This window comes from Camponotus floridanus, unplaced genomic scaffold (genome assembly GCF_003227725.1).
Source record: "Camponotus floridanus strain SB8 unplaced genomic scaffold, Cflo_v7.5 scaffold88, whole genome shotgun sequence".
NCBI classification, from domain to species: Eukaryota; Metazoa; Arthropoda; class Insecta; order Hymenoptera; family Formicidae; genus Camponotus; species Camponotus floridanus.
Genome location: NW_020229858.1, coordinates 85,661 through 109,843, shown reverse-complemented (window position 1 = coordinate 109,843; position 24,183 = coordinate 85,661). Strand labels below are relative to the sequence as shown.

General features: G+C 35.4%; 2 protein-coding genes across 7 annotated transcripts in view; one reads left to right on the top strand and one right to left on the bottom strand.

The window, feature by feature from the left end:
• The window catches only part of LOC105248052 (tribbles homolog 2), a 17,526-nt gene extending 10,194 nt beyond the window's left edge, over positions 1-7,332 (bottom strand). Inside the window, exons 1-2 of one of the 5 annotated variants that reach the window (XM_011252606.2) lie at positions 7,233-7,332; positions 181-875 (exon numbers count right to left, since the gene is read on the bottom strand). In XM_011252606.2, coding sequence (XP_011250908.1) covers positions 181-492 — 312 coding nt within the window. In that variant the 5' untranslated portion in view covers positions 493-875; positions 7,233-7,332. Of the gene's footprint in view, positions 1-180; positions 876-1,634; positions 2,150-3,728; positions 4,093-6,196; positions 6,644-7,232 lie in introns of those variants that run through there. The other 4 variants (XM_011252604.2, XM_011252605.3, XM_025414707.1 and 1 more) reach the window with 4 other exon arrangements.
• LOC105248054 (probable RNA methyltransferase CG11342) lies at positions 7,271-24,183 on the top strand. Of its 2 annotated transcripts, none has more exons than XM_011252610.3 (3): positions 7,271-7,440; positions 22,673-22,882; positions 23,604-24,183. In XM_011252610.3, the coding sequence occupies exons 2-3, from the start codon at positions 22,691-22,693 to the stop codon at positions 24,147-24,149; spliced, it is 738 nt and encodes a 245-aa protein (XP_011250912.2). In that variant the 5' UTR covers positions 7,271-7,440; positions 22,673-22,690; the 3' UTR covers positions 24,150-24,183. The 2 variants fall into 2 exon arrangements, with proteins under 2 accessions (XP_011250912.2, XP_019882053.2); XM_020026494.2 differs by lacking the exon at positions 7,271-7,440 and adding an exon at positions 15,895-16,034.

The following is a 24,183-nucleotide window of genomic DNA, read 5'->3' as shown; positions in this document are numbered from 1 at the left end:
TTAAAAAATTAGTAAGGTCCTCACTGACTCTTATTTGATAATTTTTAATTAACTTCTTAATTAAACTGATAATATTGGAATGTAAGTTTGTAGCCAACGATTTACGTGTCGATGAGCGACTTTGAAACGCTTGCTTATCAAGTTTGAGCCGACAATTTGTGAAAGAAATCTCTCACTGACCTTTGCAACGAGTTGCTGACCGCTGTGCACGTCGACACATCGATAAAGAGCGCTACCCTCGGCCGGACCAAGAAGCAGGAATCGATCCCCCAGTATGGTCGGCCCCCCGTGAAGGTCGGTGGGCACAGACTCGCAGCTCGGAAAGACGCAGCTCGGCGGCACCACCGCGCTGTTCTCATCGCCGGCCGGTTGTTGGGGCGGCGACGGCTGCTGATGGACGTCCTGACCGCCGTTAAGACCGACCAGGAACTTGCCATTATTGCTACGGGTCGGTACTTGCAGATGCAGTGGATGCTGCCTGGCCACTCTCATGTTGCGTCCCTTTCAAACGCGCGCCCGCACTCGGTGTATCACTCGTGCACGGACAACGTTCCTATTGTATCGTCCTGCTTCACGCGCGCGATCGCGGATATTATGGTAATGCGTTGAACACACTTCGCGCGTCACTTGGATTTACAGTCGCAATATTATAATCCAGATACCGGTATGTATAAAGAGCGCAACGTGGATTCGGTTTCACGGGTTTGGCTTTCTATAAGCTCTAACGAGTTAAGCTATTAGTTAGAAATATCACTTGTGCTTTTGGGAGGTGTGGAACCCGTGCAGTGTCGTTTCGCAATGGTGTCGCTGCGCCGGGTCCTTGGACGGAGAGAGATCTTCGTGGATAATCAGTCGGTCGCTGTCGAGAACTGATTCTGCAACACGAAAAGGACGAGAGTATTAGAAATAGAATACTAGAGGCACGTGTGAGTTTATTTCGATTTTATCTCTCTTTTAAGGCCTCGATTTAAATTAAAACACAAGATATTCGATGGCTTAACATTTTACAATTGCGTGCGATCTTTATAGAAAATTAGAAACGCGGTGACAGATCATAACAATTGAGAGTCACGATAAACCGACATTATTTAATGTCTTGTTCTCGGATTCGTCGTCGTGTCTTTCACGAGAGAGAAGGAATATTTTATTCTCTCTTGGTAATCCGTGCAGTGCTGGCCCTGGCCAAAATAGCAGAAGAGGCATGGCGCACCTACACCACAATTACGCCTATAATATGTTATACGCTCACAAGCATGTGCACGACACGACAATGACAATAGTTCCGTTCGCAGTCCATAATATGATTCACGGACAATTTCAAAATACGCGACATTTCGACATTCCTTATGCGCAATTTCTACGGTCGAGAAGGGGACTTTGTAAGGTCAGGGAGATATCGCGCAGGGACAACGAAGGCTCGAATTATCTTGCTGTCTCGAGTCAATTTTACGATATGAATATCAATCGTTCGTTTATTATATAAGTGTAAATATTTTTTACAAAAATGTAGACGATAAGCGAGTGTGGTATTTCCAACGCCTTAATTGTTTTTCATAAATATCAAGAAAAGTATGAATATAAATTTTGCAAAAGTTACGAGAGAAAGTTAACGAACGTAACAGTGTTTTGCTTACTTTATTTGTAGAATAGAGATATTGCATTACGTTTAATTATCCAAAAACGAAGAGATTACTCGTAATAAACTTTCGTAACGTTTATGTCACAAAATGGCATCGAATGTTCCTGTTACAAAAGTCGACAAGTCGGCTTTGCCTAGAGCCGGCACTGACTGCGATCGAAGGTAACTGTGGCGACGAAAGGAAATTACGTGACAGTTTTATGAATGATCAAAGGCAAAGAAGAGATGTATACGTGACCGGTGGTAATAGACGCGAAAAATGTCGCGATTATTTGCGAGAGAAAAGATTCCTCCCCTCCCCCCTTCCCTCCTCGATCTCCAGGGAAAGGAGTACAGCTGAATTTATCCGAGATCGCCTGAAATAGCAGCGGCTGCGATGATCCACTCGCATCATGACTCACGCGCGTAATTTTATCGTAAATACTCCGCTTCCCCTCTTGTTCTCCCCCGCTACCCCTGATAAATGTCGATGACACGCTGTTGATCCACAGTGTTTACAAAACAATTTACCCGTTCGCCGCATCATTGAAATCCATAATTGCACGAATGAATTGCATTAATGAATAAATCGAAATAGACGTGAATTTATATGCTGAAAGTATAAATAGATATTAATGCGTATTTAATCAAGTGCCTCAATGTCCGATATGGAAATTATATTTTAAAATACATATTGATTCATTTTATATTCAAAATTTTCATAAGAATACTTTTTTTTATCTTCTATACATTTCAGATATCGAGGCATTTATAATTCTACGTAATTTTTTTTGTGTAGAGCGAGTAAAGATTGTATAAACATTGTATGATTTACCGTGAAAGAAATTTAGGAGTTTCTGCTCAATTTATAAATTTTTTTTCTCTCTCTACCGCAATTTTTTCTAAAAATTTATTCAATAACTCTAATCAGCTGTGATAAAATTTGGCAATTGTATCGTAGCAAAAGCAAACGAATAAAGCTAATTTTTATGCTGAAATTTGCTTCCGCGGGTGACATCGCTTTTCGACTAGCGCGTTATACATTCATCATCCGCATAATCGTTCAATGCCGATTCAAGATATGTAAATATCGCGCGGTCGTCCTTGAGGAAGCTCCTCGAAGCGTACAACCGGCATGCCGTGTATGTTCATTTTCACGTGACTTCGTCGTAGAAGCGTCGTTTTTCTTTAAATTCAACAAAACGAACCGAATTCGATCTCACATCAAATTACAGTTCCCATATCCCTTTTCATAGAATCAATGGTGACGTTAGAGAAATGAGAAATTATATATAATATTATATATAATTCCATCTTTCATAATATATCGAAATAGCATTTTTTCACAATAACCTTCGATAGGGAGAAATAAAATTTATAAATAAAAAATATACCTGCGACTCTCTTGATTCACGAATTAATAACAAAGTTGCAAATTTCGTTCGAATACAATTAAATTTTATTTTCTTGAATATATGCATTGACGTTTATATTTTAAATTATACTTATTATTTAAATTATACTTGTTATAATTAAAAAATGATTACTAGGTCATTGTTTAGAATGAATAGCGAGTTAGCGACGATAATTAACAACTTGAAGATAATGAGCAATAGAGTCGAACGCGAACATTTCATCGAGTAAATTGCCGATAAATGTGACGAAATACTATATGCCGACCTTGAGTATGCAAAACGAAGAATTTAACGATTAAACAGAATATCGAGAGAGAAACTCGAAGCAAAATAGACAAAATAAATCGCAATTTTTTACGAGATAAATAATTGACGATAAAATTAACATAAAAAAAATCCAGCTCTTATCCATTATTCTTTTTTCCCCTATAATTGCGAAGAAAAAAGTTTTAATTTTTTTATGGCAAAAACTTTTGAGGAATTAATTTTTCATTTATATTCGCACATCATTGTTAGCGGCTTACATTATCGGAATTTTTTAAGCATTCCTGATAATTTTAGTGATTGGTGATCGCAAATAGCTATGTCAGACAATTTTGAGTGAGATATTACTCAATCGTGGTTGTTTACGAGCTTTGTATCGTATCGTTTAAAAATCATATATCATTCGCATGGCAGATGCTGACTGGCGATACCTCCTCTATTACGATATCTACGCACTTGCGCAAAAGTCGACAACACCAACGCAACGAGTCTTGAGCGGCTCCAAAGATCAGGGCTGTGCAACGCGACCTCTTTCCCCCTCTGTCCCCCTTAAACGCCCTCCCGTTTCGAGTTTCCTCTTCGTTGCGCGATACAAACGAGATGGCGAATAATCGCGACTTGTTTTTATCAACGTAGAGGACTTTCCAAAGCGGAAAGCGACTTTATCACCGATCACGTGGATGTCGTGATAATCGCGAGGTCAGAGCCGTATCGACAGGTGAATAGGCCCGGAGTTGAATCATGATTATTGGCATTTCTCGAGATATTGTCCGGCAACGACATTCCGATCTGTCTATAACGGGTTTTTAAATTCATCTATGAATATTTTGAAATTGTTAGATTAATCATGTATCACACTTTTTTTTAAAAATCGGAGTAATAAAAGCTGTATTATTTAAAAAGCAAGAATATATATCATAAAATATATAAATCAAATCCCATGTTTATGCATTAATACATAAAAAGTAATGAAATATATCTCTGAAAGATTAATATTCTAAAATAATCGATAGGCTCTTTATCACGTGTTAAAATCAAAGTTTTTAAACTCATTAACAATGCTAATCTTTTTAACCATTCTTTTCATAATACAGGTTTCCTGCACATAAATATAAATCAAATTTGAACAAGTATCGTGCAATATCTTTACGCATAATTTTTTTTTTTAATGGGAAACGAAAGGAGTGTAAGTAATTACAATAGAATAGAAAATCCTTAATCGAATTGTGAAAGAATTAAAAGAATGAAAGTTGCGCGACGAGTGAGGACTCGGTGCTCGGTTTCGTGGCCGCCGATATAGCCGGCAGGTACGCGAACCCAGGGCACTGTCGAGGTCTCATCCACCCCTCCCACGTGCGTTCCCTCAATGAAACGCGCGTATCTGGCGAAATCGCGAGCTCGGAATTAGTCAAGTGTTGCGTTCGTCGTTGTAGTGTCGCCGTCACCGCGTGTGTCGAAACGCACGCGCACGCGTGCAACCGGCGGCCTGTACATTTTACCAGCGAGAGAGAGAGATATCCTTCGGTAAGGTCAAAATGGCGGAGAGCACCACGATTTTCACACGCGCCCGTGCGCGCGCGCGCACGCGACATTGCGGGCACCGTTTGCATTAATAGCGCGCGCAACCGAAACGTGACGCAAGTTTGCGAAATAAATGGCCAAATATCATCCCGTCCCCGTTTACCGCAAATATTTAGCCCGATGAAAAATTTCAAATCGGAGAATTCAACCCTTGCTCGCAGCATCCTTCTCTCTCATTTTCTCATCCTTTTCTCATTTCGGCTATTCGTAATTTCTCAAGATTAGGAAAGAGATGGATCTTGCACCGGTTCTCCTTTGCCGGAAACAACCAAAGAAATTATTCGCGTAGATCGGCATCGACGTAAATCCTCTGAGATCATATCGGTTTTTAGTGTCTGCGTCAAATCTTTCATCCGATGTAAACATCCTCGTTCAGTGTAAAACTGATTATACTAACAATAAGTTAATGGAAATAAACAAGAAGCTAAATATTTTTGAACAAGAATCGATTTAATTAAATTGCGAATTTTTGCAAAAATGTTAGGCAGCTTGAACAATTTTTAATAGGATTATTTTTAATAAAACGGGGAAGCGCGATTTCAAAATATTGCTCGTATATTTAAATAGTACAAAGACATTCGTGTTTTCCTCGATACGAATCTCGCGAATGTTTCTTTACTGACATCGTTACATCCGGTCGGCTTTATCAGAAAAGGATTACGATCCAGATCTGCGAAATAATGACGAAATACAAAAAAACCATGACGCAGCATTCGTCTGGCGTCATCCGCTTTTATGCTTGACACACGCGACGATTAACGATCGATATTTCGGCGATGCAAAAAATGATCTAAAATCCTTTTCTATTATCGTTTTAAGGCAACTATAATTTTGAGGAAGAATAATCGTTATAATTATCATTTTTCGATAACGCTACAAAAAACGCAAAAAAAAGAGGACGATGTGACAGAAAGTAAAATGTCTTTTATCGCATCGAAAATTAAAGTCGTAATCGCTGCTTCGAGTGGAGAAACTTTAATGAACCCCGCGATTAGGTCAGATCGGTTGTCGCAACCAGCAGATATGCCCGAGACAAGCTCGCGACGATAATAGCGTCGATGCAATAAGCACTGCACTTTGCACTGGAACCGCGCGACATGGTGCACGACGACGACGACGTACACGAGCACTCGGCGGCAACGATCGGGACTGTCGCGCTACCATCGTCTCCACCCCCGAAACGAGTAATCCCCAAGTAGTATTCCACGGTCGATAGCGCGTTTCCTGCGAGAGAATTAGGGGAAGGTGCACACGCGCCGACCAATTCCCGTCGTCCCGCGCGCGATTCTCACGCTTAACGAGAGAGACGGAGCTTTACCTTCATGCTTCCCTTAGTCGTTTTGCTTTGCCGTGCGTCGTTCCTGAACCGGTGGGTGGTTAAGACGATTGGACGTCCGCGGGCGGCACCGCGATCGAGACCTCAGAGAGTCTTCTTCTTGGCTCGCTTCTCACGTCGGCTGCTGCGTCACGTTGACGAACGCGGCGCGTCTGTCTTGCTTCGTCGTGTCTCGTTTCCGAAACACCACGGCCGAGATGATTTTTCGTTTTCCCCGCGATCGAGATCCCTCCGAGACGGGAACAGGGGGCGAGAGAGAAAGACAGAGAGAGCGCGCGCGTGTACGCGAGAGAGGAGACTCGTGGTATCCGCGCGACGGACGGTCCAACGTTTTGGGCCGGCCCACCGCTCAGAAACGACGGCGGCAGCAACGAGACGGGCGAGCACAGACCAACGACGCCATTGTGCAGCTGACAACTGAGCTCGCGAACAGCCGAGCGCGGAACGTAACCCAGGCGCACGCGCTTCGGCAATCTTCGGCCGCGATCGGGGCGGCCGGGTGGGAGGAAGCGCGCTCGGCTCTCGGCTGACTTCAGCCGCCCCGCTCCCCACCACTCCGCCAGTTGCGTCGAGACCGCTTGGGGAGTTTCGTTGTTGCGCGTGTCGGCGTGACTTAACCTTATCTGACACTGTCGAGCGATATATTTTATGTACATTTATTTACGTTTTTTTCGTACTCGGTCGAACATTCAATAAGATGTTACAGTTCGAATACACTCGAGCGAGGTATATACGTATATAAATACATTCTAGTACATCTTATTCCTTTTCTCGATTTTCCCTCTCAAAAAATAAGAAACTTGTAGCTTATTTATTAATGATTTTATAAAAGTTTCTTTATCTATAATATAATATTTAAATTCACTATGTTTAGTTTGTTGATAAATATGTAAAGGTCTCTAAGTCATGAAGATTGCTAGACATATAATACGACTTATAGAAAGATCGTGTTTGTGTCACAGATACTTAATGACGTTCTCAATACATATTTATATATTAATTTTGAAAAATGTACTACCTTGCAGAGGTCACTGATATCATAACAAGATGGAAAAGCACGCGTCAATTCCCTGAATCACCGGAAGCACGTTACATCATACACTGCTGCTATCGTAACACGTGCTACGATTGCGCACGCGGATGATCGTTGTCGCAGACTAGAAGATGGCCCGTTAAATTCGTGGAAGTGACGGATACTTGATTATACATGAGCACCGTAGTGAGAGGTATGTATCTTATCATCCTATCTGTGTCTCTCTTTGAGAAAAAGACATAATGAAAATGATTAATCGACCGGAAAAACATCTGGACGCGAGAGATGCTACTGACCACCTTGATATAAACACGTACTCGTGATATGTATACGTGGACTCTTTGAATTGTAACACGCGGTCGTATAAATGTCAAGCTTATACGCTATACTACATAGCATCTTTGCATGCGTAGCGTCTATATTTATGCAATGGTGGAATTTTATTCTCTCTCTCTCTCTCTTCAGAGTAAATTATCAATAAATTCTGGAAAAAACAAAATATGCAAATATTTAAAAATAAATATGCAAATTTATCACAATTTACATTATCTTTATTTTAATTGTATTAAAATCACATAAAGTTATATAAAATATATCGACAAGTTTGAATAAATTCATACATCGAGTATGATCTATTTTGAATATCTAAGAAATCACGAAGAGAAACCGATAGTTTCCAAAGAAATTAGAGTCTATGTTGTTCAGTATACATTTTTAAAAATGTACACGATCTTCGCAAGAATCGAGATCTTTGCAGAGACTTGCAGCGCCCTTGGCCTACCTACCTTAACGCTCCTCATTGAGTGCGGGAGGCGGGTTTTAAACAATTGCGCTCGTATAAGGGCATGTAACTTCACCCACGTGTGACCGTGACGGATCTCCTACCTTCGACTATTTAATTTTTCCTAACGCAATAACACATAATTTTGCGTAGATCCTTGACGAATAAAATATAATCAGACTTGTCAACTGTCAAGTATGTTCATTATTATGCTTCTTAAAACAGCGAAAATAATTCGGCAAAGAAATGTGAATAAAACAGATTGAGATAATAGCCAAGTATATATAAATAAAGTTAGTATAAAATAAATTTTTATATAACTACACATTTGTAGTTTGATATAAAATATATTCATTCTTCTCTTTCTCTCTCTCTCTCTCTCTTTGGAAACAAAATTACGTCATAATTTACATTTATATTCATAAAACACATTTACATCTATTTTTTTGAAACATGTGTAAATAAGCATTTGATATCGGTATGTTTGGCGCTCGTATAAGATCATCGATACATCTTGACTTCATGGCGTCATACTCTGTGATGTATATGCAAGCAGAAATCGACTCTGGGGATTGCGAGGACGCGTGTACGCGACCACGTACGCTTGTAAAGGAGAGAGAAAGAGACGGAGAGAGATAAGGCCACGATTGCGTGGTGTCTGGATCACACTCGAGTCAGGCCAGGCCTTTGTAAACGGCGTTTCCAAACGTATTTGACCACCGGATATTGGTCAACCCGGCCACCTTTTTTATCTTATTCGTGCCATTCCCCTTACGTGGGTGGCTGCTCTCGCGATGATTAACTGACGCGGGACCCGCGAAAAATCCGGAGCAGGCGCGATGGGGCACGAAAAAGAAGAGGAAGAAGGTGGATTACATCGGCGATCGATACACTCCGTGGAAACTGAGCACTCCACGTGGCTTGTTGCAACGATGGCGGCTGTCATTATTCATTACAAAAGAGATCCGGAAAGTCGCGTCGCGTGATTCGCGCCGTTATCGTCGTTTTTCGTTTCGTAGCGCGGACCTTATCGCGACGTCGTTTGCAAATTGTAATGCGATTCACAAAAATGCACGCGGGAATAGTTTAAAATATAGTTTAAAATCGATTTAAAATGTATGACACGCTCATGCGGCACCGAGATGTTTCCGTTCTTGTGTAGAATCGCTTGGGAAATTTATTGCCTACGGTTTTATTTTTGTTTTTAATTGTTATTAAAGCATCTTGCATAAGATTACAAAATTATTCTTTTAATATGTTAACGTGAAAAGAGAATTACATATAATATTCATAAAATGCATACATGTATCGTCGTGTAATCCAATTGATTATGTCGTTTGAATAAAAAAATTCATAAATTATTATATTATATTTTACTAATTAATAAAGCGTGATAGTACTTGATTCGCTCGATTGGAGAGATTAACTTAGGATAACACAAAGTATAAGGAATTAGAGGAATCGAATTCTCATTGTTTTGTCAGAAATTGGCAAGGATTATTTTTAAAAAATACATCCTGCGTAAATAACATTGTTCTTTGTTTTAATCTCATTTCGTATTTGAAACATGGAAATTGTCAGGCGACAATCCACAGAACTGGTTTTGTTTTTTCATGAGGAATGACGACATTGGAGTGTCTTTTACGCCAGTATTTTTAATAAGATTATTAAATATTCCGCGATATATTCTTTTTTTCTTCTTCGACACTTTGTGTCATTCTTGCGGATATTTCGTCATGCGACACGCGATTGAGTCTGGGCGCGTCATTGACGGTTCATTGATTAGCGACTTGTATTATCGGACAAAATGTATTCGGAAGCGGAGTTTGCTCGTGGTAAACAGCTATGTTATTACATTAATGTACATTTCTTTTTGGAAGATTTTTTTAAACATCTATCTTTAAATTTATTTCTTCGCGATTGCGAGCATCCGGATTGATTACGCAGCGCGACGCTGAAAGTCTTTTGAAGTTACCCGGAGGATATTTGCACGAGTGTTTTCTTTAACAAAAAATTAATGCGTTGCTCTTTTAATGAGGTAATAACTAATTAGCAAGAGATTTAACGAATTATTAACGGATAATATTTTCACAGAGTGAGTTTTATAAAAAGAATCTTAATTTGAATTTATTCTTTAATTAAAAGCATACAGAAACCTGCGTGCAAAGTTTTATCAAGATAATCTGATTATTAATTACATTTTTGTGTAATTAATACTACTTCCGACATATCACAGACTCTGAATTTCCGTTCCTGAAATAGTTTCTTGATCGATAATGTGGGCGTTCGAATATATATAAGACTGACCGCAAATGATTCATTCCTTTGTTAACTTTCTTACATCAACCTACATACAACGAAAGATAGATAAATAATAGAAATGTTTCTTGTCTAATTAATCATTTGATTTTATAAATTAAAAATTAAAAAAAATTTTTTTTTATTTACCAGCACAAGAATGTGCGTGAAAATTTTAATTTGAGAAGTGCAGAATCGTTTTGAAACTCATACATATCGTACATATTGTTGAAAGTATGATTGAATGTACATGTATTTAACGTGTGCATTTATATGTGAGACTTGTATGTATGTATGTACTTAAATATTTTGTGCGTCATATTACTAAAAAATTTTGGTAATGAGCAAGCGATGAGATAGCGGCTGCTATTATCTATGTATGCAGTAATCATATCGACTCTACTGATTCAGTCAGTGGTTATTTACGTGTCATGATTATGGATAAATTAGTCATCGAGAAAAATGCGGGAATCCTGTTCGATGATTGGAAAACAATGGGAGAGACTCACGAAGGAACGTAGAGATTCTTTCGTCTTTCTCGCACGTGTTGTACCATTGTCAAGCATTGAACATTCTTTGCTGATCAGTATATTGTATTTCTTTCAATGACGGATAATGATTCATCGGAAGACAAAATTTAATAACTTCTTGGAGAGAATTTCTTGAAGAGATAACTTTCTCATGGAAAAATATAATTCCAGCAAGGAGATATTAAAGGAAAATCATTCCAAATTGGTTAAAGAATCGTGAATTAAAAGATTAGCGATTCTGCATAACATTCTTGATCGTTGAAAAATCAACAAATAATTTTGAGCAAAACTGCGAGATTTCTCAAGAGCCAAACCTTGACTCAAAATTTATTAGCTCAAAATTTGTCAGACATTTCGACCCTGCTTTGTGATACTTGATAAAAATAAATAGAAAAATGCGAGAAGATAAAGATAAAGACAGATATAAAAGATAGATATAAATAAAACGAAAAGCATTCTTGCTAATCTTTATAACAGACGAAACAAACAGAAAAAGAGGGAGGAGAAAGAGAGAGAAAATTATTTTTAATAGAATTTACTTGTTTTTAATTTTCATACTATCATATAAATGATAAATATTTTATATCATATATATTATTTTTGTCAGTTACAAATTGACTTTTTCTAAAGCTTTCCCTCATTTTTTTCACTTTTTCATTACTTTTAATAATATTTTTATCGAAATAGGTATTAAAAACATTAAACACGTATTGCATTTTCGCTAAATTACATCATCTTGCGTAAAAACGTAAGACAGTGTCGATGATATAAATGTCACGTCATTAATATAAATGAGAAATTTAAACTGTGTTGATTGTTTAAAATTGCTTAATATCCATCAAAAGTTCATCCATCAATGCAATTGCAAGAAAAATCATTTTATTTATTTTAGAAATAAAAAATGGATTTTCTACGCGATAATCTCGATGCTTTCGATATAATATGTAATTATTGCATCCACGTGAATAGTGATAAGACAATAATAATGTTTGATTAAAAATATTTCCGAACATGTTTCTAAGCATGTGTTGCACAAAACGAAATTGACTTTCATAATTTCATGTTTTGTCATAATAAAATTATTTAACTTTTTACTATTTTTTTCTAATGATTACTAAATGTTCATTATGTTTTTTAAACAATTTTGTTATAAATCTTAATTTTAGTATAAAAAAATTATTATATTGTCTACACTTACTTGACAATAAATACTTCATTTCACCTCAAATGTCATTTGCGCTTCACTTTATTAAGATATGTACGTGGATTTTTGTAATCTCATCTTACCACTCACCGTCAGTTGTGACGATTGAAGCTTTACCGTGCAAGCATCGTCTTTTGTAAATCGCATATCTCCTCATGCTGTTGTCATAATATATTGCACGATTTAATGTAACTTTCTATTATGTGGCACAGTCCAGTTACTACGCGATGTGCAATAAACAGTCGGGGAAATGCAATCATATAAAATTGTCTCATTTCGCGTGGCCGCTCGTGAAATTATCGTTTCGTCAAGAAAACCGGATGTCAATAATCAGAGATGATTGTTACTCATCGCTTTTTGTGTACAGTTTAACTAGCCAATGATTAGTTTAGGTCGTTTCTTTGAAATCATGCAATTAAGCGGCAAATTAAGCAATATTATGGAATGATTGATGCATTCATTGTAATAAAAAGACACATAATTATAATTTTTTTTTACTACATAAATCTTACTTATAGGCTATTTTCAATTTACAATATAATGAGCATATAAAGAATATAATTTATTATGCTTTGTTTACGTATATTTAAATGCAAACAGAAATTTTTCTTGCGCATTCAATTAACATATTTCAATGTATTGCAATGTACTAAAAAAAAATGAAAATAAAATTAGGTTAAATAAATTAGATTATTATACACATAAAAATTAAGAAATTTGAAATATTATATAGCAGAATCATGCAAATATTTATCAGTTTTCTTAACTTTTTTATAATTTTATTTTAATTTCTTTTTTCTAATTCACGTATTGGTGTACATTTTATTTTTTATTTTTTTTTAATATATAATTATAAATATAAATGTACTTTATAAACATACAGAGCTCTCGGAAAGTAAAAAAACTGATCAAACATTTTCATTTTATGATCCAGATAGACGAATACTTTTTAAAAAATGCATTGCTTGTAACGAAATAATGCATTGCTTGTAACGAAAAAAATATATACATATAAGTATTTAAAGTAGAGTGCAAAAGGAGAGTTTCGTTGAAATCAGATTTCTGCAGGCATATTACATAAACTCGTATAGAATATCTCTCGTAGAATATTTCGTAGAATATCTCTCTTTCTCTCCGGCGGATTTATATAAAAAATCCAACATTACTGACTTGGTATTTTATGACACATCTAGTATGGGTGAATCGAATTTCTCATGACAAGTAACGAGCCAGCCTTGCGTGGAACGCATATTGCGCGCGATTTGCGAAACGCGCGTGGCTTGCAGAACTGTCTGCCTACGCGCTGCGCTTTGCGCACCGCGCGCTTGCGACGAGATACCGGTTTAAAGTCCGGGACGAGGAACCGACGAAAAATTCTTGAACCGGTTCGCCGGCTGTTTCGTGTTGCGCCTCGGATGTCTCGGGAAGGAGAGGGACGAGGAAGAAAAATCAGCTTAGAGAGATGGACGCCGAGACGTTCGAGTCCTGCGATTTCGAGGAGAATGCTGACGAGAGAGGATGTTATGGATCCTCCTACGCGAACTGCACGGAAACGACATAATGGAAGGAAGTAGAAGGGAGATAAATGAGCTATCGAGAAGAATACAGGCCTGGCTTGTCGGACACGTTCTGAAAATGACGTTTCATGTTTACAGAAAATACACGAGATGATAAAATATATTAAAGTATAATGATATAATTTTTATCGTTATGATCGACTGAGACATTATCAAGGAAATCTTTAATTTAATTTGAAAAGTATCAATTCAGATATAAAAGAAATGTTCAATTTATAGAATTATTAAGAATTTTTTGGGGGATTTTTATAATAATTAAAACATTAATCATAGAAAAAAATAAAGGTTTTAAAGAGCTTAAAATTTTTACTAAGTGTTTAAGAGAATGTAACAAATTTTTCATTATCTTTTTTTTTTTTAATATCTATATTTTGATCTATAATTAATAGACACTTAGCATGCTGTTAAAAGAGGTGATAATCTTTAAAGATACAAATTGGATACGTAAACTACTCGAGACGTACTCTAAACGCCAAACGTGACGTTAACAATTCTTATTTAGATTACTAATTAATATTGTCTGCGATATCTATCTAGTTCTGTCATACGACTTTTATCTTTGCTGCCGTTATCTTCATTATATTTCGTTATCATTCGTTAACATCGCATTAGAAGTATTGCAACATCTTTGTTTTCACATAGAATTTACGCGCATATGTTTTTGCATGTGACTGTGTCAAGATTAAATCTAAATGATAGAATTGGATTTTTTTGCGAGAACATTCTCTCGCATCCGGTCCATACCGTAGCAGCTGCCCATCGAAAATACACGAGGAAACGCGGACACTACGACACCATACAGGATGCGTATCCTTTCCCAGATTTTGCTCCTGAAAAACATCTTACCTGACCATGCACCGACCCGCTGCGATCCGCACAGCTCAACAGTCCGTTATTGCTCTTTCACACAAATACATGACCGACTAATTCCGAGCAGGATACACAAAGCACAAACGGCAGAATTAAATATAGGCACAGGATGCGGCTAATAGAGTGGGACAAGAATGAAAAGATGTTTTCTTTTCGTTGCGATTATATCTTTTATCATCTCGCGAAAGTCTTATACATTCATATATAGCTAATTTTTCAAAACTAATTTAGAAAAAAAAGGTGCTACAGGAGAAAATATCGATAATTAAGACAGATAGTAAATAAATAAAGAAAAATTTATTTTATTGCTGATTTACACTAGACTTTTTATGTTTGTGAAAGTTTATCTTTCTTTCTGCTAAGTTTTCATTAAAGTGATTTGAGAAATCGCTTGGCGATAATTTGCTTGGAAAATGCTGGATGTGATTAATTATAATGCGGGTGCGAGCTTTGGAGAACGGTTTAACTTTCGATTTAAATTTACGTTCTTGCTGTCTCTAAATCGAGAAGGTGAAAGGCGAGAATATATACGCGCGAATTTATTTTGTCTCGACGATTGAGTCTAGTGCTTGGTCAATTGTAAGATATTGATTAAATCTAATTAATGCAAATTACATCAAGCAGAACGATACGAAACTTTGTTAATGTAAGATATATTTATTAGCGTAAGATATGTAGCTAAAATATGTTGAAGGTATGCTATGTCAGCACATTCTTAGATATAAATTTCGTATGATTTTATAACAATTTTATGTCAAAGATCTTATTTTCATTCACTCTTATACATTGAATGGTACTTTTTTTTACTCAGAAAAAATTTATTTATATTTTTTATAATATCGAGAGAATCACGTTTTCATGTTATTTTTTCCACTAGTTATTTCAGAGCAATAATTTCTTTTTTAATATTAATCTAAAATAAGTTTCTGTACATTTGAAATATTGATATTATTGAAATATTAACATTATATAGAAATATATCTTTGAAAAATTTTCTATAGCATTTTCTGACTCGATAAGAAGAATCTAGACCGAAGATCCAAAGACTGCGATATTTCATGATTTATACAAAAATTCGGAAAAGAATAGAATTAATGTTTTTATTACTTGCTTCCTGATTTATGATGCAACAGTGCAGGATGATTTTTAGTGATGCCATAAAAATTCCCAATTTTAAAAATAAGATAACATATTTAAGTAAACATGACGTGTCTCTTTGGTAGTTCCGGAGTACGGTATGCGTGTACATATGATAAAAATCACGCAGAAGCGTGGGCGCGATCGAAGCACCGCGATAGATAACGTGAACACGCGCACGATATCCTCACGTATATTTATGTATCGGTAAATGCGTGATAGCGATTGCGTCAGTGCACAGCAGAAAATAAAGCGCAAAAGTGATCAGAAAATAAAGTGCAATCTGTGATCATGAGATGCGACCTGTCAAGGAATCTCCTGACAGGTGTTAATCAATGACGTAGATGTATTTTTCTCGATCACGCGTCCGAAGACTTGGAGAAATACCAGGTGATAAGAAGCTTCTCAAACGTTTGCAAAAAAAATATAGACGTCTTTCTTCCTTTCTATCATGTAATCTTTTAATCAAAGACAGATTTATGATAAAAAATCAAGATTTAGATATCCGAATAAGCGCACCATGAAAATATTTTCTAAATTCTTTTAAATTTTTGAACTATGTCTGTCGCGAATTTTGCATACGATTCGTCTCTTTGTGAAATGCTATATACCATTTTTATTTAAATGATGTTTTTTCTTACACCATGATCTAGATTTACACTTTGAAATGTTGACAAGCGTTTCTGACGTACTTGTAAATCATTTGCATAGTAAAATGTCTTGCAAATGCAAAGTTCTTCTTATCCATGTCTCGGTTTGCGTCATTTTTTACACACGTATTCGTGGCAAGGTAACAAGAGCAGATATAATGCAACTTTACGCAAACACGCAATTTATAAAATGTCGCACTAACGAAGTAAGTTGTATAATGGCATAATCGTCTTTCTTTCGTTCACCGAGTACATAAAATATAGGTTGTATAAAATGTTTCTCTTCAAAAACAAGAATCAGTTCTAGGCAATTGGCGCAATTCCGCTATATAAAAATAGATAATAGATAATCATATTTTCATATATCGTTTTATGTTATTTGCGTGTGACTCGAGAATATACTTCATATATTCCTTATTTAAGTTGATTGATTTACACGCGGACAAGTTACTAATAATTCTTTATAAAGATCAATCACTAGTTGATGGAGAGAAAGAGTTTTCTGTTTAGGGAAAGAGTAGTTTTCATCTAATTGGTGATTAATCCTACATAAGCATCACGAATTAGGATTAATTAAGTTTCAAGAATATTAATAGATGACGCACACAAGTTTGTGTTCTTCAGTAAAATTTAAGTCATGTTTCCTTCAAGCAATGTTATTCCCGTAGTTACAGATATTTCACTTGAAGTTTATCTATTTAATGTCAGAAGTGGAAAAGAATTGTGATAAGTGGTAGATTTCCAGTTCAATTTCCAGTTCAATTAAAAGCAGTGTGCTATTTGAGTTTGTTATATACATTATGAACTTTAGAAACGAGGACATTTCTTTGATAAACCATTCTTATAAAAGTATTTAATCTACGGGAATTTAGGTTAAGACCTCGAGGAAATTCCTTCTTTTGATTTGATATCATTAAGTTGTTCTTGATATAATCAAGTAGATTATATTAATAACATTAAAAAAATTAAGCGTAAAAAATATTGAATACGAAGAATGTCTCTGATATTGAAATGTTCGACATATATTGTGCTTAATAGTTTCCATTTTCAATTCTCTATTGTAATTTTTTCACAATTCCTTATGTATCGATTTTTATTAAATCAATTTTTTATTAAAATATTCACCCTGACGAATGTTTCGTTCTGCAATAAATTTTTTTATTAAACAGGCATGAATCGAACTTGACATCGTCCGAGGTTTCCCTTGATTGCAATACGTGCATAATCATAAATCTCTGTCGCGACGTTTATCCTTGCTTGGCCCAGTTATACATTTAAATCTCTTGAAGTCGAACGTATGAGTAAAACGAGAATAAGGTCGATGAATACTCGTTGATATCATTTGGAATATATTGTAATCGATGTGCGATCGATGGCTGGAAAATTATTTATTTAATTAATTAAATTAATTATTGATTTTTAGACAGAAAAATTTATTACGAAAGATATCTCTGCGTTTATCTTTTATGTTCGTCACTAATGAGAAATAGTTAGTGTAGTTAGAAATAGTTAATTAACAAAATGTAAGAGAGTAGGTTTAGTTTTGCAATGTGTCACATTAAAAAACTTTAAGGTTTATAAGTATTTTTATCTCGATAATGAGAAAATAAATTTTTAAGTATACAAACGTAAAAAAAAATATACACAAATTTACACAATTACTATTTACACAAATGACTTATGTCATGTTATGTACTAATTTTATGACACGGTCCGAAGTCTTTTCCTTTGTAAATTTGTATTATTACTATACGGACCGTTTAATTCTTCTCATTTTTAATTTTTAATTTTATGAAATTCTCTTTTTTATTCTTCTTTTTATTTTTTATTTTATTTTATTATTTTCTTTGTAAGAAAAAACACATTTATCTTATCATAATTCTACAAGAGACTTTTCGATTTTTGTTTAACATATATTATTGCGTTACATTATATTTTTAAATATAAGTTGATTCTTCAAAAAAATACCAGTGCTCATAATCGAGAATAAATTATAATTTATCAAGTTTTGAATCAAATGCGAAAGTGTGTCAACTATGGCACCATGTGATATGGTGCTTTTATTGATGATGAAAAATTTCGTCGAATTATAAAGAAGCAGATAAGCTCTAGGATGTGCAAGAACGTTCTCGATAAAAGCGGCAACTATAAAATGACAACAATAACGAGTTTAAACCGGACTGACAATGAACAACGAAAATACTGGAAGCGGCTGAGTAAACGGATTTCGACGATACCGAGCGATGAATAGGAATTCTTAAGGTCGCGTCCCGGAAGTCGCGTCATCCGCTATATGATACATTTCCGGTACGGTACGTTGCAACGTTTGCACAAATGAATTCCAGGGAGATGTCTAAACATTTCTAAACAGCTCGAAAAATATCTATTAATAATATCATTATAATTAAGCGTTCCTTATTAAATTTATTTTAATTTACATCTCGATGAATGTTGCATAAAAATAAAAAATCTTGATTCATCAGAAAATCCAAAAAGATATTATTTTCAGGGAATATTCATGAAATAATCATGAAAATATTAATCATCTTTGCGAAATTTTATTACGTAAAGTGATAAATGCTAGCCTTCGTATTTTCGGCGAAGTGTAAACAGGAAGCTAGATAACATACATATATGTATGTCGCTTTTTATAATGCAACATTGGAGAGATAAGAAATTTTAAAAAGATAACTAGTTTTTATATATTCTTTTAATTCAATTTATTAATTAAGAGATTTAATGATATAATAATATTTATTATAATAAAAATATATATATTTACATACATCATATACACATTTATGGATTTTGTTTTATAAAACAATTCTGTGTATGTGAATATCTTTTGACAGTAATGAGCAGCAGTATTTTCGAGAAGGACGTCTTGATCGCGGAAAATGGAGAAAAAAACACAACCTTTCAATCGAATGAAGAATTAAGTCGTTTGCGCGGTTAACTGCACGATCGATCCTCCATGTGGAGAATCGAAAGACGCACGCACGTGGCGGCGATCTTGTTCGTTCGAGATAATATCGATATTTTTCAAGGTAACCGTATCCCGGAACGCCCCTTCTGAAGCGGCTTATACAGGGTGTCCGCTTTTGTCCCGTGCGGTGTCGTCGGGAGATCTCAGCGAGATCCCAACGTTGATTTGTTTGTAATAGCATGGAACACGAAAATCCGGAAAAAGCGGATTTACTATGAATGGACCGCGGAAAAAACGACGAATGAATGCCCCGGATGTACACGGTAATAGATTGCTTTATGACCGACTTCCGGAGCATATTTCACTTTATCTCCGAGCAAACTTCTGGCTAACATCACGATTTTTCGATACAAGAAAGAAGGGATCGCGGAGCAAAAAGGTCAATGCAGCTGCTTCCCCCTTCTCCTCTTCTCCTGTGCCATTGACCAGTTTCCGATCGACCACGCGCTGTGAGAAGAAGAGATGCTTACTTTATCCTTTCGCTTCTTTCGTGCAAAAGGTGCGTGGTAGTTTTCACAGCCAATCTTGTGTCAAAAATATTTTATAAGATGGGTAATCGTGAAACTTTTTGTCACTGTTGGATTGCTATTATATTCTTTCATATTCGAATCTTTATTCATTGAAAGAAACATCTGAATTATGTATCTGAATTGTGCTATTTTCACACTTTGTTGTGTCTAAATTATAGACTATTGAAAGATATTCTTTGTAAATTTTTTGAATAAATTTATCTTGGAATCTCTGATGAGGCGACAAGACTATTATGAAAATATCATGTATTAAGAAGAAGAAATTGATCTTTTACGAGTGAAACGAATCGTCCTGAAATTTTTATGCGCGCATTGCCCAAGATGATAGCTTGTTACGACAGAAAATGCCCTTAGGCGTTCCCTTTTGAGATCGAAGACGATGTTGATTTCAGATGACTAATCACGATCGTGTCATTTATGTGGCACGTGTGACGACACACGTGAGTTCATTGTCCCGTGTCGTGAGATGCTTCTACCGAAACACTATTTCGTAAAAATGCATGCGAGCAATACTAATCCACTTCACATATTCGAGCGTCTGCAATATACATTTATAATATAAAATTTTATATTTTTATCGCAGAACTTTTTATTTTATCGTCTGAAATGATACATACTTATATAAGTTTTAAAAAGAGATATTTCTGTCAATTATTTTGTTAAAATTATTTTGTAAAAAGAGATTTAAAAAGAGACATTTATATCAACTATTTTGTTTAACACCATATATATTTGATATACAGGCTATCTTTATTGCTTTTTTCACTTTTTTAATTTGTAGAACAAATTATTAATAATTATTAATATTTGAATAAATCGGAAATGCACGACCGGTTGGGAAATTGAATTTCTCTTAGATGCTTTTTTTCAGCTAGCATGTATGCATCTGTGACGCAAATGAGGCCATATCAGCACCAATGTCACTGATGCAATCCAAGCACAGATATATACAGGCAGGTCATAACTCGTTGCAATCGACGATATAGAGACACTGATTATACACTCCCGCAAGAAATTCCACGCTAAATCGCCATACAAGTCCGGAATTATTCGGCTAATTACGTTGAGCTATAATCGGGGACGCACGAGGTAATTAGAAACCAAGCGTTGTATCGTTTTCCTCGCATTCACCTATGATGATTACGATTAACGCTGACAAAACGATTACGCAACATAACGAGCAATTCCTTCACGAATCGGAACGCATAAAAGGGCTATGTGTTCTCACGAAGGCGCGAGGAGAAGTCCAATCGCCTTCTTAATTCGATAAATTTTACCGCGCCGGGCAATGTGGTAATGTGTTGGTACACAATCGTGAGCATGTAACGTGCCCTCACAATCTCGGCTCGGATTTAGCAATCCGTAAATGTACCTCGAAAGGATTTGGCAATGCAACGAAAGATCGATGGACCGCCTCCCTGCACCAGATTCAATATTTGCCGAATCTTCGACGGAAACCGCCTGAAAAGAAATATTGTCCGTGTCCGACTCTACAAAAATATTTTTGAAGATGTAGAAAAAGCGATTTTTTACCGAATGGACTTTTAAATTAAACTTTTGTTCTCTTTTTAAACATATTAAAAATTAGAACAATTAATAGGAGATAAAATTAGAACAATTAATAGGATCATAGATAAATGCCAAATTAAGATAAATAAACTTGTAAAGATTAGAAATTTCAATACGAGCTTTTTTCTTCGGCAGAATTAGTGAAATATTCTATGGAATGTATTTTTTATACTAATAATAATTAATATAATAATTGTATAAGTGAAAGGTTTACATATTTTTCATCTTGTTCGATAAAACAAAACTTTTCTCGATGCAAAAGTAATTTTAATTGCTGCTTTTTGACGTTAGATTTTTAAATTGCGGTGTTCGTTTATGCTTTTTTCTAAACAAATATTTTTAATCTTTAATAATAAATAAATTAAGAGTGTTCTATTTATTCTACATAAAATATTTTTTATCATATTAAATTATTTTAGTTTTCTCATAAATTTTTGATATATTTTATTATTTTGTCTAGTTTCGATCATTTTCTTTAGTATTTCTCTAATATTACTTTTTAGTGCCTTTTTAAAATTATCAATGATTCCGATTGTTCATAGCTAAAATAATTTAATCCATCGATGATTTTCCACGCTTCGTCGTCTCTTAATCGAAGGTTACAATTATTTAGGTCGCGGACACCAACAAATAACCGTTCAATCCTTCTGCTCTTGGTCCTCCTGACCTTCTCTCGTAGCCTCTGTTCTCTTTTCTCTCCCCCTTCTCTCTCTTTTTCTCTCCTCCCCTATGCTCTTTCCGTTTCTTTGTCACTTGTTAACATCGTCATTGCCATCGTCACCTACGATATATATACTATTGCAGTATTATGCGCAACATCGTGCTATATTTTTGTCATACTTGAACTGAGAAAAAAAGGAATTGAGTTGAGATAGAAATTCCATTCTTCTGTCACATTAAATATTTGATTTCTACTTGATTTTCGAAATCATTTTAAACTCTCTTTGGATTTCTTTCTGTCTTATACGGAGGAAGTAAATTACTGTAATTTCATTATTTATTTTCTTAATATTAAAATATGTGAATCTGATATTTCTTTTTATTTTCAGATTTTGTAATATTAATGATTGATGTATATTCAGTAACAGATTATATGTAAACATGTATTCGGAATCATTAAATTTTATATATTTTATATATAAAATATATAAAAATACATAAAAAATATATTATATATAAAAAGTATAATTAAATAATGAAAAAATGTATTATATATATAAAATATATAATATATATAAAATTTATATATAAAATCGCGTAATAATATTTCCACATGTTAATTATATGTTTCAGATCGTTTTTTAATACACAATGAGCGGTGAAGGGAGTAGCGACGAGAAAACGGATCCGGGCGCTATCAGACACGGGAACTTCATAAATTATTACCAATTCCATCCTGCGGAAGAGCGCGTGCGACAACTTCCGCGTGGCGTGTGGCAGCGACGATGGGACGCTCATCCGGCCCGGAAATACGCGGGTCTAGACGTCGGCTGTAACGCCGGGGTAAGAACGGCACATCTGTCAGGGATCCAAAACGGGATGGGACTTGGCCTTCGTGATCCGAAACTACAAACGGCGCGTCTAATTTTGAGCCGAGTTACCCTTTTCAGGTACCGGTCGCGCGTCATCCGCTTCCGGAATCCGTATCCTTTGTCCTTGTTCTAAAAATTCCTGCATGTGTGTGCCCATTTTTCTCCTTGCTTATTAAAGCGTCCAGCCGTTTTTCTAATTATACGGATCACTTCTCACAAATGTCGTGTTTCCTTTTAACCGGAGATTATTTTCAGATAATTTTAGACGATAATTTTACTAAGAAAACACGACATTAACTAATTTGATTAATATTTAAAATTTAAATAAGATACAAATTGGATATTTTATCCTCATGTAAACTGTTAATTTAATTATGGTATTTTAGAGTGCTATAATTATATTAACATCTGTTATATAATTATATTAATTATTAATTTTTTTCTCTTTTTCAACTAATCTTGACTATAATTAGGAATGCAAAAAAATCATTTTAAAAGATTTAAATATAACTTTTAAATTTATTTAATAATGGTAATTAAAAAATAATGACAATTAAAAAATTGCGAAATTTTTCATAAAATATTTACTAAATAAATATGAATTTTAAATTTAACTTTGTCATTGAAAGAATCTAAATATCTTGTGCATATTTACATTTAATTTTGCTCTCGCGATACGATGTATTTTGCAGAATCTCACATACATGTTATACGACTTCCTCGAGAAAGCTATGTCCCAAGATCAACCAGAGATCTCTTTGATCGGTGTGGATCTTGATCCGATTCTGATCGAGAGAGCACGCGAGTGCAATCGACATCCGGATTACCTGACCTTCGAGTGTCTGGATTTTTTGTCCGATGATTGCGGCGAGACGTTGAGGAAGCATCTGGCGCAGCTTCACAAGACACGGTTCGACGTGGTGTTTTGCTTTTCAATCACTATGTGGATTCATCTGAATCATGGCGATGACGGTCTGGAGGAGTTTCTACGAAAAGCTTGCGATCTGTCAGAAATGATCGTCATCGAGCCGCAGCCTTGGAAATGTTACAGAAACGCGTCGAGAAGACTGCGCAGAGTGAAATCGGAGGATTTTCCGTTGTTAAAGGAACTGAAGTATACCGGAAATCCGACGGAGCATATTGAGGACATTTTGACAAGACTGTGCGATTTTCGAAAAGTGACCATCACCGCGAGTAACGATTGGGGACGTACGCTTTTGATTTACGAAAGAAAATAGCGATTGTAAATCATTCGCTTTACGAGAAACAACA

Bases quoted from the DNA above. Each gene is read 5' to 3' on its own strand.
- LOC105248054 (XM_011252610.3), top strand. From the start codon at position 22,691: ATGAGCGGTGAAGGGAGTAGCGACGAGAAAACGGATCCGGGCGCTATC. The intron at 22,883-23,603 runs GTAAGAACGGCA...TGTATTTTGCAG, and splicing joins ACGTCGGCTGTAACGCCGGG to AATCTCACATACATGTTATA.